The sequence below is a fragment of the Lissotriton vulgaris genome, chromosome 5 (genome assembly GCF_964263255.1).
Source record: "Lissotriton vulgaris chromosome 5, aLisVul1.2, whole genome shotgun sequence".
Lineage (NCBI taxonomy): Eukaryota > Metazoa > Chordata > Amphibia > Caudata > Salamandridae > Lissotriton > Lissotriton vulgaris.
Window position 1 is genome coordinate 21,177,317 of NC_141693.1, and position 15,961 is coordinate 21,193,277.

Here is a 15,961-nt window from a genome sequence, read left to right on the forward strand (position 1 = left end):
ATTGTCTCCTTGAACTAGTTAGTCTTGTATAAAAAACAATGTGTCTTGTCAGCAGTGCCTGTCTTTACCGACTGGTATGTTGTTCTGTGTAATGCTTTTCTCGCTGACAGATTTCGTATTCTCTCATCGGAGAGCTATTGTGCTGCAGCTTGTCTTTACCTGCCAGCATGCTGTACTTGCAATTCTCGTCCCTAGCAAGCTTGCTGTCATGCTAGATGGCCTTTGCGTCTTCTGTCCGAAGGCTGGAGTGCCTGTCGATGCTCTGAGATGTGGCCATGCACTAGTGTTCAGTACAGCGAGATGGCCTGTCTCTCTACTGATGTAAATACTGCACTATGATGGAGGCTTCAGGTCCCCTGAGTGTACTGCCCCTCAGAACAGGTGCCTGCCCCTCTTCTTACATTGTTTTATTCCTCTATAGTGGAGCTGTGCAGGTTGGAAGGACCAGGTTGTGTGGATGCTGAAAAGTTATGTTTTCTGAAATCTAGCACTTTTGCTGCTTCTTATTCTTGAATGTGTTTAACTAAGTTTTCTTGCCTCTCTGTATCTCCTTATAGAAATTTTCCTTGGCTGTTACAGAGGCGTTTGTGCGATTGCATGAGGAAGGACTGGTGTACCGCCAGCGGCAACTTGTCAACTGGTCGTGCGCACTGAGGTCTACAATCTCCGATATTGAGGTGGGTTGAGTTCATCGTGGCTTCAGGACTTTGGTTCTCAGATCTGTCTCTGCTCTTTCACCACCAGCATCTAGGTCTTGCAGTACTGAGACCCAGTACTGTCCTGTTTCAAAGTACAACACGGGGATCCACACACAACTCTGCAAATGCATCTCACCCCTGAACTAGGCTCCAGAGGTCCATTCCACTCACAGTTCAGCAAACACATCACTGCCTGCCCCGCAGCACTCCCAGCTCAGCCAGGGCAGTTTAACTCGGACTCAAAACAACTGTTCAGCTCCAGCAAAGGGATTCTCACATTACTCTGCCTGTGCACCCTACCTCCCATTTACAACACCCCCTCATTGGGAGACTCAGTGGTTCCTGGTTTCCTTCCAGACTGACTGTGACATTTCTTTATCCCGGTAGGTGGAGAGCAGACCCCTGTCCGGCCGCACGTACCTGTCCGTTCCAGGGTACGAGGAAAAGATCCCCTTTGGGCTCATGGTGACCTTTGCCTACAAGGTGGACGGCGAAGGTGAGCGCCGGTGAACCTTTGCCCTTCGTGTGAAGGGTGAGTGAGTAAATGGTGTCTTGAGCAATTGAGGTCGAGAATGCATGCCCTAGCAGGAAATCGGGGTGAAAGAGGCACCCCTTCCAATGGCTCGCAGGAGGGTTCTACCTCCTAAAAATCCTTAGAAAGAAGTGGGCTCCAGTAAAGGCGCACATTTTCGGAATTGTATAGGGAATTTGAGTGAAAGCCATCAGTTTTACAGACCGTTCTGAAGGCGCTCTGCTAAATATTCCAATACTTCTGAGTCTATACGCATGCCCTGGTCTGTTTTGGGGGGTATCTGTGGGGCTTTTCCTTCGTGTTTTGGGGCAATCAAGGGTCTTGGCCATTGTCTGAGGTGGGAAGTGTTCTTTAACACTTGTGCCCACGGGCCTACAATCCCACGTAACTTCAGTTGGCTAAGAATTTACAACTTTAGGCGCTTGACGCTTTTAAGGTACTTGGATTCTGAGTTTGCAGGAGCGTAACTGAGTTTTGGAGTGGGTCTTTTCATTTGTTGATCTGATGCTTGTAGACTTGCAATGAGTCCCTGCTACTCCGCAACCCCCAGCTCCACCAGACCATTCTTCTGCAAGCACTGCATGCTGGGGTCTCTTAGGTGCTCACCTCTGTTTCTTAATCTGTCCTTTAATCTGCAAGTCCACCTTTGTAATAGGGCTGAGTAATGGCGGCCTGTATACGGAATGGGCTGCTCTTCGGCTCCATTGATGTGGTCGTCGCTCATAAACTTCCTCGAGGCTGCAAGAGTGCTGATCCTTTTCCTAACCATGACGCGTGGTGTGGAGCCGCTGGTGGGTGATTGGAGGCACCTTGGCAAGAATACCAGGCTTCTGGTCTACATGGATGATGTAGAAGGGAAAGGAGTCCTCCTGTTCAAGTCTCATACATGTATTGACTGTTCTTGAAGTAATCTAAAGTAATTGACGTGCACCCTTGATGCTGTCGCTCCAGATTCTATGCATTGGACCGGAGTATGATTCGTCCAGGTTATCTCAAGCTGACCGCTGGCTAGCGGCTGATATAAATGTAATTATTAAACGGTATTTATATAGCACTTCATACCTCTGATGACAGGGCGAAGCTCATTGATGAACGGTTAGCTTGCTTCACTGTGAGATGTGAATCGGTGGAATTGTTTCAGATTTCTCTGCGGCCTCTTTGGGAAGTGTGTTCGTGTTGTATCTGTTTGGCCTGCAGCGCTGCTCCTATCCTGACTTAGTTACTGCACATGGCATGTAGTGGAGAGATGTCGAGGGAGGACTCGAGCACCTCTCAATTTGTCTGTTTCTGGATTCAAGGGCGTGTGATTTGGAAGTGGCTAGGCAGGCGGTATTTTGGCACGATAATTAGTGGATGCACGGCCATTTTAGCTGTGAACGCGTAGGTGCACTTTTGCAAGAAATGGAAAGAAAGAGTAAACATTGCTGCACTAGGGACACTCCAAACCATCCATCCCTGCAGAGAAGCAACCTTCAGGCGTGCCTGCCCCAGCTGGTTTGGGCAAGTTCTGATGAATACCGGGCGTTGTTCCAGATCCTAGGTGAATGATTGGAGAAGGCGTGTTGCACTGTCTTTATTTTTGCACTTCTTCATCTCCATTCTGCTGGTGTCCTGACTGGCAATGTGACCAGAGCGCACCAGAGGTGGCGAGCTTGCCAGGTTGGCACGAATATCAGTGATGATGGCTTGGAAATGATGCATCTGGGTGTGAAGATGGCGTGGGCTGGCAAGGGTAGCGTCTGAAATTCCGTTAGGGTGGGGTGATGTATCATATTTATTTAGGCCATTAACGCGGCTCTTGAGGTGTGCAGTGTGCCCCTAATGTGACCAGTATATAGTCTGGGAGGCCGTGGAGCAGAGCATTGCCACTGTCTCGATGGGAGAGGACGAGTGCTGGAACAGCAGTTCTTCTCAAGTCACTTTCTGGGATGTTTTAGTTTCTGAAGAATCTAGGACTGGTACCCGGTCATCTTGGTTCTGTTGCTGAGATGTTTCTTAAGGGTGAAATCATATCTGGGGTGAATCCCAGTTCTTGGCGCTGGGAAACGTTGGGGTTTGAGTCTGTCCAGGTTCATGCCGTTGAGCCATGTTTGGACTGGTTGTTTCTTGTTGCTGTTAGTGAATAGCAGGGATTGTGTTTTGGTTGAATTAAACTTCAGGTCGGCACAAGGCGTCCAGGTCTGTAGAAGGTGCAGGAATGTTTTACGTTTTGGTGTCTGGGGCAGGGGATACTTTTGGATAGAGGAGTGTGTTGGCGTATTGATGAATATTGATGTTGTTACCTGTGAGGATAGTCCAAGGGGCCTTATGTAGAGGCTGAAGATGACAGGGAACAACATGTAAGCCTAGGGGACTATGCAGTGATAGGGAGCTTCTTAGACCAGAGTTGCCTGGGTAAACAACATGATGTTGATTGGATAGGTAGGAGAACCCGTGAAGGATGTTCCCTGTGAATTGCATTCAGGTATCCAAGATGGGGTGGTTCACTGTGTCGAAGGGAGCTGAGATGTCCAGCTGTATCAGGACAGACTTTGCTAGAATGGAAATGTGTCTAATGATCTGTGTGCTGCTGCTGGGATCCTGTCCGAAAGGATCACAGAGTCTGTGCAGCTTACCAGAAGTCACCTGACCATGGAGGTAAACAATACACATATTCTAAACTTATTAAGCTATTAAATTGTACTAAGCGTAGAGGTTCAAAGATAGCATAGCAAGGAGCCCCCCTGCGTCATCCACACTGCTGAGCCCCCTCCTGAACCAAGGTCAGCTTATATAGGTGTCTGGAGAGGAGATATGAGCCGGTTCCCAAAGCCGCAAGGTGATGCAAAGGAATATGCCCTGCTATGTTTACTTGCCATGCATTGTAATGAGCAGAAGCTGCATCATTCATGGGGACACCGGAGCTGGCGGATGTTGTGATCGCTAATGTCCCACAAATCATGGTGTACACTAGTGAACAATTCTTCCTAAATTCAAGTTTTCTGCATTGTGATTATTTCTTTGACTCTCCTCAAACTAGCAACTTTTCTAATCTAACTTTGACCATATGCTTCATTCTGTGTAAAAGGTGCTGGTTCTTTTTCCCCCTTTTAAACGTCTGCTACATTCACTAACTTATTGTTACAGAAAGGAGTTGATTTGTGCCTGCACCTATAGATACTAATAGTTGGTCCATGGGGTGGGGGTGGGGATGGTGGGGGGGTTTGATGGTTGGGGGGGAGGTATCCATATAAAAGCCTTGGAAGATTTAAACTGTGATGCAGAGAAAGGATCAGTGATGCATCTTAGGCACCTTAAAGAGTTGGAGATTAATTCACAGAGTCTGCTGGCTCAGTGAGCTAACCCATTGTTTGATAACATCACAGGTCGGATCCTAGCCCGGTCAATTCAGACGTTCCTCATTCCAGTCTTGATTTAAAAATAATATTAATTACAGCGAGTTGCATAAGAAATACATCACAAAACCCCCTGGGATGAACGTGTGCCCCATGCATGCCTTTATTATGTTCTGTTGGGATTAGGATAATACTTGCAGCCACCTTGGTGGTGGCAGGCGGAGGAGCAGTCTGTGTGTTGTGCTTCTGCCCACCCCTCTGGCAGGAGCCTACAGACATGTTCTTGATTTAGTAATGTTGTTGGTATCCGATTATGTTTTCTTTTTTCTCATGTACTGCCCTTAAGACCAAGAAGTTTGTGTTGCTACCACACGTCCTGAGACCATGGTAGGGGACGTCGCAGTTGCTGTGCATCCCGAGGATTCCAGGTATCTGGTAAGAAAAAAACCCTGTTATGTTATATTAATTTGTATAGTGCATTAATCACATTATAGGGTATATAGGCGCTTGGGCAGATGTGTAGATGTGTGGTGCCCCAAGGTGCTTATATGAGGAGCCAGGTCTTCAGCGTATTGCAGAGCTCAAGAAGTGAGGAGGAAGCTCTGAACTGTTGAGGAAAGTCGTTCCATGTCTTGGGTGCGATGTAGGAGAATGAGCAGCCTCCAGTTTTGCTTTTCCAAGTGCGGGGAATGTGTGCGAGTGAGAGTGATTGCAGGTGTCTGGTGGGTTGGTGAAACCGTTAGTTGAGAAACGTGTGTTTGTATCTAGAAAATAAAATTCCATGAAGCTAGAAGCTAGGGAGTCAATGGTCACGGAGGCTGAACTGGCCTCTTACCTACTAGAGACAATCTCTTCAGTAGAACCCAGTAATAGAAGAGTCACAGAAACTAAACTGCCTCTTGTCCATTAAAGGCCATTCCTTCAATAAAGGCCAGTGACAGAATAGGTAGTGGTCTGAGTGGTCACCTCAGGTCATACAGCCAATAACTCTAGAGAGAGGCCAAGCATCGAATGGCTTTGACACTGATCTCACCCCTTAGCTGATCTCCTCCTGACAGAGGTCAACAGTGACTGCATGCCTGGTTTCTCTTTCAGGGGTTCCACAGTAAGCGGCTCCGGCACCCCTTTACTGACCGCCTTCTGCCCATCATTACCGATCGGCTAGTGGATCCGGACGTGGGTACAGGTGAGTGTCCTGCCACAGGGGGCCTCTTCTGCTGCTTCTCATGGCCCTCTGCTGTTACCTGCCATGCGTGGCCTCTTCTGCTTCTAGTGACACTTTGCTGGGCCCTGCCAAGGGTCACCTCTTCTGCTGTTACCTGCCAGGGGCATCTTCTGCTGCTTCTCTTGTGCCCTTCTGGCTCCTGCCAGTCTGCCTCCTCTGCTATTCGTGGCCCTCCGCTCTTACCTGCCGCAGGGCGCCTCTTCAGCTGTGTCTCATGGCACTCTGCTAGCACCTGCAGTAGCAGGGTACAGAGACTTGCCACATTTTGCTAATAAACTGTGAGTATTTGTGGGAATCTTCATTCTAATGTCCTTAAAGAAGTATGAGATGTAGCTTGTAGATTTACGGGTGTGATTGGTGTGGATATTGGGGATTAATTGAGGACGTCTCCCCTGCCATGAGTGTGCCTCTTAGCACTGTCTCACAGGCTCGATGTTTGCTGGATGTGAAATGGTGAGGGCTGCCATGCACAAAAAAGGCAGTGGGTAAATATTTAAGCATTCTTTCTACATATTTTTAACCACCTCAACCCTATCTCTGGACTCACACAAAAATGTGACAGGATGGGGGCGTGGCTAGCAGCCAAGCATGGCGGACGCCTAGAGTGAGAGCTCCCGAGGGCACTGCAGCCTTCTGATAAATCCGTTATATTAATCCGACACCTAGCACGCCTGAAGCGGCGGCGTTCGGGTCCGGGACCCAAGCGGTGTCACTGGTTCAATTTGTGAGGAAATCAGCGCACCGGAGCCTGACCTACGTCGTCTGACAAGTCAGGGCCTAGGACCGGAGGAACAGCACCGGTCTCGAGTGGCACCCAGGCCCCGGCGGAAGTGCGGCCGGGCCGGCTGTAGAAAGTGGACGCACCCCGGTCCCTGCCCGGAACCCGGAACGAGCCTAACACCCCCGGCGTCATCCAGTGGCGCGAGGACTGCCGCGATCGCCGAGCGGGACCGGAGCAGCACCGAGGTCAGTGGGACCCCAATCTCGGCCGCACGAAGCGGCACAGACACCCCCCTCAGCGCGAGAGCCTAGCAGGCGGCGAAGCACCGCGGGGCGCCATCGGAGTGCACAACACTATCGCCCCGGTCGTAAGGAAGGAAACGTCGGTGCCCCAGGGGGTAGGCACCATTCCAGCAGCATTGGTGAACCTCAGAGGGGACCCTTAAGACCCGCATACTGCCGGCAGCACCGACACAGAGGCATAAAACTTGGTGAGCAAGGGGACGGCTGCCCGGACCCAGAACCAACGCTGTCAGCTGTGGACGGGGGGGTGAGGAGCAAAGGCGCCATTCCGGCCCTGAAAGAGTGCATCGGGGGCAGCACCCGCGCTGGCACACAGGGAGGCTTCCGCGGACACCGGTGGGGGCCGCTCCATCCGCCACCTATCAGGCTACACCTCTCTGGCTAACACCCACTAACGGCGACTTCGGACGGAGCGCAGGTCACGGTCCCATAGGGCCTGCCACTGGATTTCATAGGCCCCAGCACCATGGCGGGCAAAGGCCTCAGGAGTGGGTCCACGCAAGCTAAGTTGGACAAATTCGCCTATGGACACCAGGGTCAACAACAGAATACTGGGCGATCCTCCACAGGGAATGCCCAAGAAGCAGAAAAAACGACAAAAATAACGCTGGAAGACATCATGAGAACGCTCTCGGAGGTGAAAACGACGGTGGGCGCCATCTCCTCGGATGTCTCCCTGCTGCGAGCGGACTTTCACAAAATGGCGGAAAGGGTCTCGCAGGTAGAAGTGGTCACAAAATCGCTCGTGGAGGACACCTCGGAGCTACAAGTGGCAATGGAAAGGATGCAGAGAGTGACCAAGCTCCTCCACGACAAGCTGGACGACCAGGAAGGGCGTTCGAGACGCAACAACATACGTATCCTAGGACTTCCTGAGACGGAAGGGAAAGGGGCCATGGACCTCTATGTAGAAGACCTCATTAAAAGTAAACTCCAGCCCAAAGGCCTATCTCAATTCTTCTCGGTAGAGAGAGCACACAGGGTCCCGGGGGGTCCGCCCAAGACCGGGGCAACACCAAGACCGGTACTGGCCCGGCTCTTTAATTTCAGAGACAGAGACGCAATTCTACAAGCGGCAAGAACCTCGCCACCAGTACGGATTCAAAATGCGACTTTAGCGTTCTTCCCAGACTACACGGCGGAGGTGGCCAGGCGACGCAAATCCTTCACGGAGGTCAAAAAGGCACTACGAGACAGAGAATTGCCATACTCCATGATGTTCCCTGCTAAATTGCGGGTAGTGGCCGAGGGAAAGACTTGGTTCTTTGACACGCCAGAGGTGGCTCAAGAATGGCTGGAGGGCTGGAGACCGGCGGGACAGCGACACCGCTCACAGCGAGACCGGCCACGACACCGTACTGAAAGACCAACACCCAGTCAATCCTCCCTTCCGCCGCATCAGGGAGGCGAGGATGACATACTATCGGATCTTGAGAGAGACCCGCTAGACTCTGGACAAGTGGCTCCGGTGTGAAACTGAACAATAGTCTTTTGGGACTGTGTGGGCCGCGGGTGCCGTGATTCGGACGCGGCTGAGTAGGGTGGGCACAGGCGGTGCCCGAAGGAGACTCACCAACCCCACGAGCAAGTGAGATGTCTAGGGGGGGGTTAAAGCACTCTGCACAGTTGGGGAAGCGGGCGGGAGTTTGTCCGTGGAGCAGGGTAGCAGGGAGGGGGGATGGGATTGAAGTTTACATGTTGGGATGTTTAAATTTGTTTATAGTCGTCGTTTCACACCTACATTGCACTATCGCCCCGACGTCTGTATATCTCCAAAGCAGGGCGGCACAGATCGACACATGGGTTACTCCATTGCACACGTTGTGTGCACAACTCCCTCTTCAGCTTAATGGCCAGGCCACTTAATCACACGCCCAATGTGGGCTCCTCCGCAGCCGGGGGGGTTCCCCCACTTCGCATGCTGACATGGAATGTACGTGGCCTGGGTGACAAAATCAAGAGGGGGCTAGTCCTGCAGGCCATAAAACGACAGAACCCAGATATAGTCCTCCTACAGGAAACCCACCTCACGGGGTCCACCTGCAAAGCTCTAGACAGACGTGGCTACAAAATGGCGGTACACGCAGACTTCACTACTGGCTCCAGGGGTACAGGCGTACTGGTGAGAAAGTCTTCCCCCTTTATTGTAACCCGCAGTATGGCAGATGACCAGGGGCGCTTTGCTGTGATCCATGGACAGTGGGAGGGCAAGGCTCTTAATGTAATATCAGTATATGTTCCCCCAGCCCTACACTCTGTGGCCCTGCCAGCACTGGGCAAGTTCCTTCTTGATCTCCCCGATGGCGACACGATTGTTGGGGGGGACTTTAACGCAATCATGGATCCTCTTAAGGATACCCTTCCCTCTAGGTCCCGGCCCCGAGATGCTGCACCGCTGTTGGACTTTGTGGAAGCACTAGGCCTCACAGACATCTGGCGTCACTTGCACTCTGAGAACACACAATACACTTATTACTCGGCGGTACATAATAGCCTTTCTCGTATAGACTACTTCATGGCATTGGGTCAGGGACTGGATATGGTAGACAAAGTAGACACACTACCCAGGGGAATCTCAGACCATTCTCCTATTCTCCTGTCGCTTACCACCGGGGGGAAAAGGAAGGCCCGAATTTACCCGATCTACCCCAATTTTTTAAAAATCCCCAAGATTCGGAAAAAACTAAAACTGGTGACGGCGCAGTATTTTGCGGAGAACGCTGGCACAGTGGTGTCACCTTCCACCCTATGGGAGGCATACAAAACGGTCCTCAGGGGGGCGGCCATTTCCACAATTACGGGACACAAACGGGACTCACGGAAGGACCTCGCAGACTTAGAACTTGCACTCAACACAGCAAATACTGCGCACATGGCAGACCCCTCCCCGTCCACGACACACACCCTCAAGATTAGACAACAACAATACCTAGCACACCTCAAAACGACTGAGAAAGGGTACATAGCAAACACTCGCCATAGGGTTTACGATGTGGGAGATAAAGCGGGTCGTATGCTGGCCTGGTTGGATAAGAGAGGGAATGGAGCGAGAGGTATTCAAAGGCTTCACACAGAAGAGGGGCGAACACTGATACACCCAGAAGAAATAGTTTGCGAGTTAGCAAGACACTATCGGGCGATATACACACCAGAACGTAGGGTCACACGACAGATGGCAACGGCAACTCTCGCAGACATTACTATCCCCAGCATCGCACAAGAGGATAGGGACGTCCTAGAACTAGACCCGACGGAGGAAGAGATCCAGCTGGCAATCCAGGCGCTGCAGTCCGGTAAAGCACTGGGCCCTAACGGGATACCGGTAGAGTGGTACAAGTCCATGGCCCCGGACCTCAGTGCTCCACTACTGGCCATGTATTTAGAAAGCAGGGACAGACTAGAGCTGCCGCTCGACCAGCGCACGGCGACGATTGTAACGATTCCCAAACCGGGGAAACCCCCGACAGAATGTACCTCGTATCGCCCGATATCATTATTGAACATCGAGGCCAAGATACTAGCTAAACTTCTAGCTACCCGCCTACTGCCCCACCTCCATACCTTGATCCACCCTGATCAGTCGGGCTTTATGCCCCATAGAAGCACTGCAATGAACCTAAGGCGAGTACACGGAGTGTTGGCCCGAGCGCACCTCCTCACGGAACAGGCTGTGATTCTCTCTCTCGACGCTAAAATGGCGTTCGACTTGGTAGAGTGGGAATACCTCTTCATGGTACTGGAGCGTATGGGATTTGGGCCAAAATACATAGCATGGGTACGACTGCTTTACACAAAACCCGTCGCGCAGGTAGTAGCCAACGGCCACATTTCGCCGAGTTTCCCACTGGGCAGAGGGACTAGACAGGGCTGCCCCCTGTCCCCCCTACTCTTCGCACTGGTGCTCGAACCTCTGGCCATACAGATCAGATCCACACCCCTGTTCGCGGGAATCAAATGGGAGGAGGGGTGGGAAGACAAAGTCTCGCTTTACGCGGACGACATGCTCATTTACATGACCACACCTGACACCGGCATCCCAGCCCTTCTAGACTTATGTGACACACACGGGCGAACATCGGGCTACACTCTAAATTGGTCAAAATCCACCCTATATACGTTGAAAGGTCCGGCGCCGAGAATACAGGAGAACTGTCCGCTGTTCACGGCATCGACTTCTTTCAAATACTTAGGTATTGTTATCACAAGCGGGGAAGCGGACTTTTTTGTTCACAACCTGAAGCCACCCATAGATTGCCTGCGAGCGGATGTTAAACACTGGGCGGCCTTGCCCCTGACCCTACTGGGAAGGGCGGCATTATACAAAATGATGGCCCTCCCGAGGCTCCTCTATGTCCTCGAAAATACTCCCCACCTGGTTCCACCGCGCTACTTTCAACAAATTGTGGCACTGGTTACTGTCCTGCTCTGGAATACGGGTCCGGCACGTATAGCGTACGACAAGCTTGTAAAAAGCTGGTACGAGGGGGGCATAGCGCTCCCCAACATTCAGCTATATTATTGGGCTGCCCAACTCAAAATTATAAACTACTGGATTCACGCCCCGAAAGACGACCCGGCCTACCGGGCGGATTGGTCGCAACTTGGGACGGACTGTATGTTGTCTGTGCTCTACAACAAGTCACAACTGAAGACCCTGAATGGCCCGACCAAACACACGGCGACCCTCTGGCACATGGCACAGGCCCGTCTAGGATGGGCAGGCCGAATCACAAAAATGACCCCCTTGTGGGACACGAAGACACTGGGAAACCTGAGGGGCTGTAAGGGGTTTGAGCGATGGGATTCCATTGGCATCTCTACAGTAGGAGACCTCTGGGACAATGACACAGTAATACCGCTTCCGCACCTACAACAACAGTACAATCTTGGCCCCACCGAGACATTTCGATATGTCCAAATTAGACATGCACTACTGCAAGCAATCCCTACAGGTACCACTATACCGGACTCCTCCCCACTGGAGGACAGACTGCTAACGGAATTCATGCTCCAAAGCGCCACCTCCCTCACGTATAAAAAGCTGCTTAACAATCTTAAAGATCCAACGCTAAAACTTAAAGAAAAATGGGAAAGGGAACTAGGTGAGACAGATGAATTCGAATGGAATGAGGCGCTGGCCTCCCCGAAAGAGGTCGGAATTTCTAGTAGGCTCAGATTGGTACAACTTAAAATCCTGCACCGCATATACTACACCAGGACACTGCTGCACACAATACAGAGAGCACCACACCCCTTTTGTTTGAGAGGCTGTGGGGAGGAGGGTACACTTATACACACACTATGGGAATGCCCGCGAATACGCGAATTCTGGAGGCAGATACTCCGTTCCATCTCCCAGGCCCTTAAACTCTCCATATTACCTGAACCGCGCAAATGCCTTCTAAACATCTGGGACCCCAACGACTTGGGTAGATACGAACTGATTTGGGCGTCATTGGCTATGACAGTGGCTAAGCGGGATATAGCGCAGAAATGGGGGGCGCCAGACGTTCCCACTGCAGGTAGATGGGCCAAGAACATGGACGTCCTCATGGTGACAGAAAGAGCAGTTTACGTGCTTCGAGCAGCGCCACGGAAGTGGAACAAGGTCTGGGCGGCATGGAACAGATACAGAGGGGAGATATGTGAACCCCTGCCAGAGGGGGAAGACTCAGACTCGGAGGGGGAGGAGGAATAACTGAATGCAGGCGTGGCAGGTGCCTCAATAGCGGGACAATGTACCACGAGTGGCACTGACCTGGCAGTATTCCGCAGAGCGAATGGAGATACAGGAAACTAAGAGTTGTGGGTGAACAAGGGGCGACGACGACTCGGGGGGGGGGGGGGTTAGTTGGGAAGTTCGTTGATAATGTTTTGCAGGAAATGAGAAGCTGACATCACTGGTATATGAGGGAAGGGTTACCAGGGAGCTGTTACTTGCACACTGTAATGAACAATTATGTGTATGTGAAACTCGAGAGGCCATGGGTAACGCAGTCCGGGCTACCGGAAGGCCAATCGTCAATTGTAGAAATGTTGATTTACACAGTATGTAACGATTGCCGGAAAACTGTATACAACTGACTGACTACTATTTCTTCCTGTCAATAAAGTTTAAAAAAAAAAAAAAAATGTGACAGGATGTCCTCACACATCACCAGAGGTCATGCTTCATCATAGGACTCCCGTCGCTCTTCAAAAACCCGGTTTGATGAAGAGCGGGTCAGCACTGTATAGTAAAGGAGGCCCTTCTATGTAACATTTGAACCTGTAATATGAATACAATAAAAACCAATGTAATACATCAAACTGCCCTGTATATTAAGTGAGATATCACTTGGTATTAAAACACTGTGTGGAGACCAGGATAACAAGTACCTCATCACCACTTAAACCATCGACATGTTTCTGCCTGTTAGCTCACAAGTGTCTGTGGCATTCATCAGGACAGAACACGGAATCATTTTGTGGCATACAGCAGTCTTCACCTGGCCTAGCCAATCATCGAGAGGAGGGAGCCAGTGCCTCTAGGTGATCTACGAGGGATGCACCCTGGAGTATGTGTGACTACAGGGGCCCTGAGTGCTTTATCCATGGGGCCCAGATGACCCATAGTTGGGGTTCCTAGGGACCTAGGAAGCGTGGGGGGGGGGGGCACAATGTTCAGCCCTTATTTACAGAGGCACTGACTGTGCTGTTTGCCACAAAATGATCTCCTGTTCCGTCCTGACCAATGGCAAAAACTCTTGTGAGCCAACAGGCTGAAACATGTTGACGGTTCGAGTGGTGATGGGGTACTTGTTGGGTGTTCCGCAGGAAGACCGTGGGTTGAACATCCTTGTGTACAAAAATGGTGCAAGTGTTCAGCATTCTTCCCCCTGGGTGCTGAGGTTCTGCGGTGCTAACAGCTGTAAATGGTTGTTTATTCTTAAATGGGTGCAGTAGGACTGCTGTGGGCCCTAGGTCAAGCAAGCAATGAAAATGGACCCCACACCCTATCTCAGTATGATATTGTTAAAAAAAAAGTGTCTACAAGCAGCACATGACTGGATACATTGGCCTACAGCACCATATGGAGAGATGTGCTGTTTGCTAGTGCCGCATGGTGAAGTGTGATATCTTCCAGCACTGTGTGGCGAGATGTCATTATTCCTAGTAAAATGACTAGAGGTGTGTTGTCATTCTTCACCAAATGGCGATGTCTGGTTTCTGCAGGCACCATGTCTTAAGGCTTAGTGTCCTTCTCCATATAGTCTAGTGTGGTATCTGTGGTCACCATGTGGTGACGTGTGTTGTTGTGCAGTGTGTTCCATAATCTTGTGGTGACGTGGTGTCTGCCAGCACCGGTGTGGTGTCCTCAGGTACTGTGTGGGGAGCTGAAGTGCCTGTCACTGTCATGTGGTGAGATGACGGTGTCTAGCAGCTGTATGCCATTGGACGGTGTGTTGAAGCCTGGCGTCTACACAATGGTGGCTCTAGCAATCCCTCAGTCTGACAGACCCTCTTTTTAATTCCCACAGGTGCAGTAAAGGTCACCCCGGCTCACAGTCTTGTGGACCATCAGCTGGGCTTGGCCCATGAACTGCCGCTCATCTCTGTGATCGGGGAGGATGGGGCAATGACTGGCGAGTGTGGTGACTGGCTGCAGGTACCGCATCACTGAAGGGCACTGAGGTGTCCAGGCCTTTTTTTCTTTCCTCCCCTCCTCATCCCCGAGATCTTCACTGCTCCTCTTTAAAAGGCAGTGAGTGTCTGAGGCTTCCTGCCTTCAACTGCACCCCACTAACAAGGCTTGAATGGGTCACAGGAGGCGACTAACACATGGAGAGGAAAGGAAGTGAGCTTGATTTCTCCTGAAGGGTTCAGAGAGGCTTTTCCCTGAGGGACTTTTGAACAAAATGGCACACAATTGACCATTTTGAAATGCAATTTTCACATTCATTTGTCCAAAAGCAATAGGCTAAAACGCGGGCATTAAACAGTTTATGGTGTGCCAACCCACTGAAGCCTAATGCCACCCAGGGGCTGATCTAATGTTTGCAAAATATGCAGTGGGTCTCCCTGCCACCCACATGTCAATTGTTTCTTCTATTGTGGCAGCATTTTGCCAGGTCTGCCTCCTATGCCAAGAATTAATTTGAGCACGTCAGTGCCATTGACCAACTCACAAGCGTAACTTGCACACTCGCATTCATGTGCATTCACACTTCTCTCTCAAACTTGCACCCAACCCCTCAAACTCACACAATTTGACTCCTTCAGTCTCACTGTGTCACATCTCCCTTGCACTTACTGTCCACAGGTAGGCAGAGGTAAAAGAAGATAGCACCTTACTCTCTATTTGTGGTAGTCTGGGCGAGCAGTAAGGCTTAATCAGAGGGTAGTGTTAAGAATGTATTGTACAAACTCAGGCAAGAAATGATGTCACACACTCAAAGACTGAACTCGGACCAATTTGTTTGTATAAAAATGTTATTTAGTTATTTTATTTCTAGAACCAAGGCAGGCCTGGTGCAGGTAAGTGAAATAATACTTTGCAATACTTATGCAATCAATTACAGTTGTATGCAGGTTCAAATGCAGTTGGTTGATTTACAGGTAAGTCCATATTCAGAACTACGTTTCCGTTACTTTGTAGATTACAATACTTGTTACTTCTTGGAATACTTTTTAAGTTACTTTTGCTAATCAGTGTGATATGCCTGGATATCACACTGAGACATTTCCTAGACAAAAGGTAATTAATTCACTTTTGGCACATTTGCAGTTTTTCATGTGTTAATTCAAACCACCCCCACACACAAGAATTTTCAAAGAAAAGCAGTCAATGCAATACTATGGTGGGAAATGAAGTTATCTGTTTACAGGTAAGTACTTGTTTGTGGGAGTTGTTATTCTGGGGCTAGAACCAGGGTACCCCCAGGGCCAAGGACCCTGTCTCAGAACACCCCAGCGGCACTAGGGCAGCCTGGTGCAGAGTGCTGAGGCCCAATGTTATCCAATGGGGCATAGGGGACCTCTGCTTGGTGGCTGCTCACGAGCAGGCCCAAAGTTTGGGGGAGCAAAGCTCCTGGACTTAAGCTCGGGGCAAAGCGGGGTCCAGTTTAACGCACGAGGTACACCTGCAGCGGCACTGGGGCGGCCGGGT

General features: G+C 50.6%; 1 protein-coding gene across 1 annotated transcript in view; it reads left to right on the forward strand.

Moving 5' to 3' along the window:
* Window positions 1-15,961, forward strand: part of VARS2 (valyl-tRNA synthetase 2, mitochondrial) — a 228,570-nt gene that overhangs the window by 107,837 nt on the left and 104,772 nt on the right. The window contains exons 9-13 of the mRNA XM_086920692.1: window positions 558-677; window positions 1,086-1,194; window positions 4,912-5,000; window positions 5,661-5,751; window positions 14,334-14,461. Of these exons, the coding sequence (XP_086776818.1) occupies window positions 558-677; window positions 1,086-1,194; window positions 4,912-5,000; window positions 5,661-5,751; window positions 14,334-14,461 (537 nt within the window). The remainder of the gene's footprint in view (window positions 1-557; window positions 678-1,085; window positions 1,195-4,911; window positions 5,001-5,660; window positions 5,752-14,333; window positions 14,462-15,961) is intronic.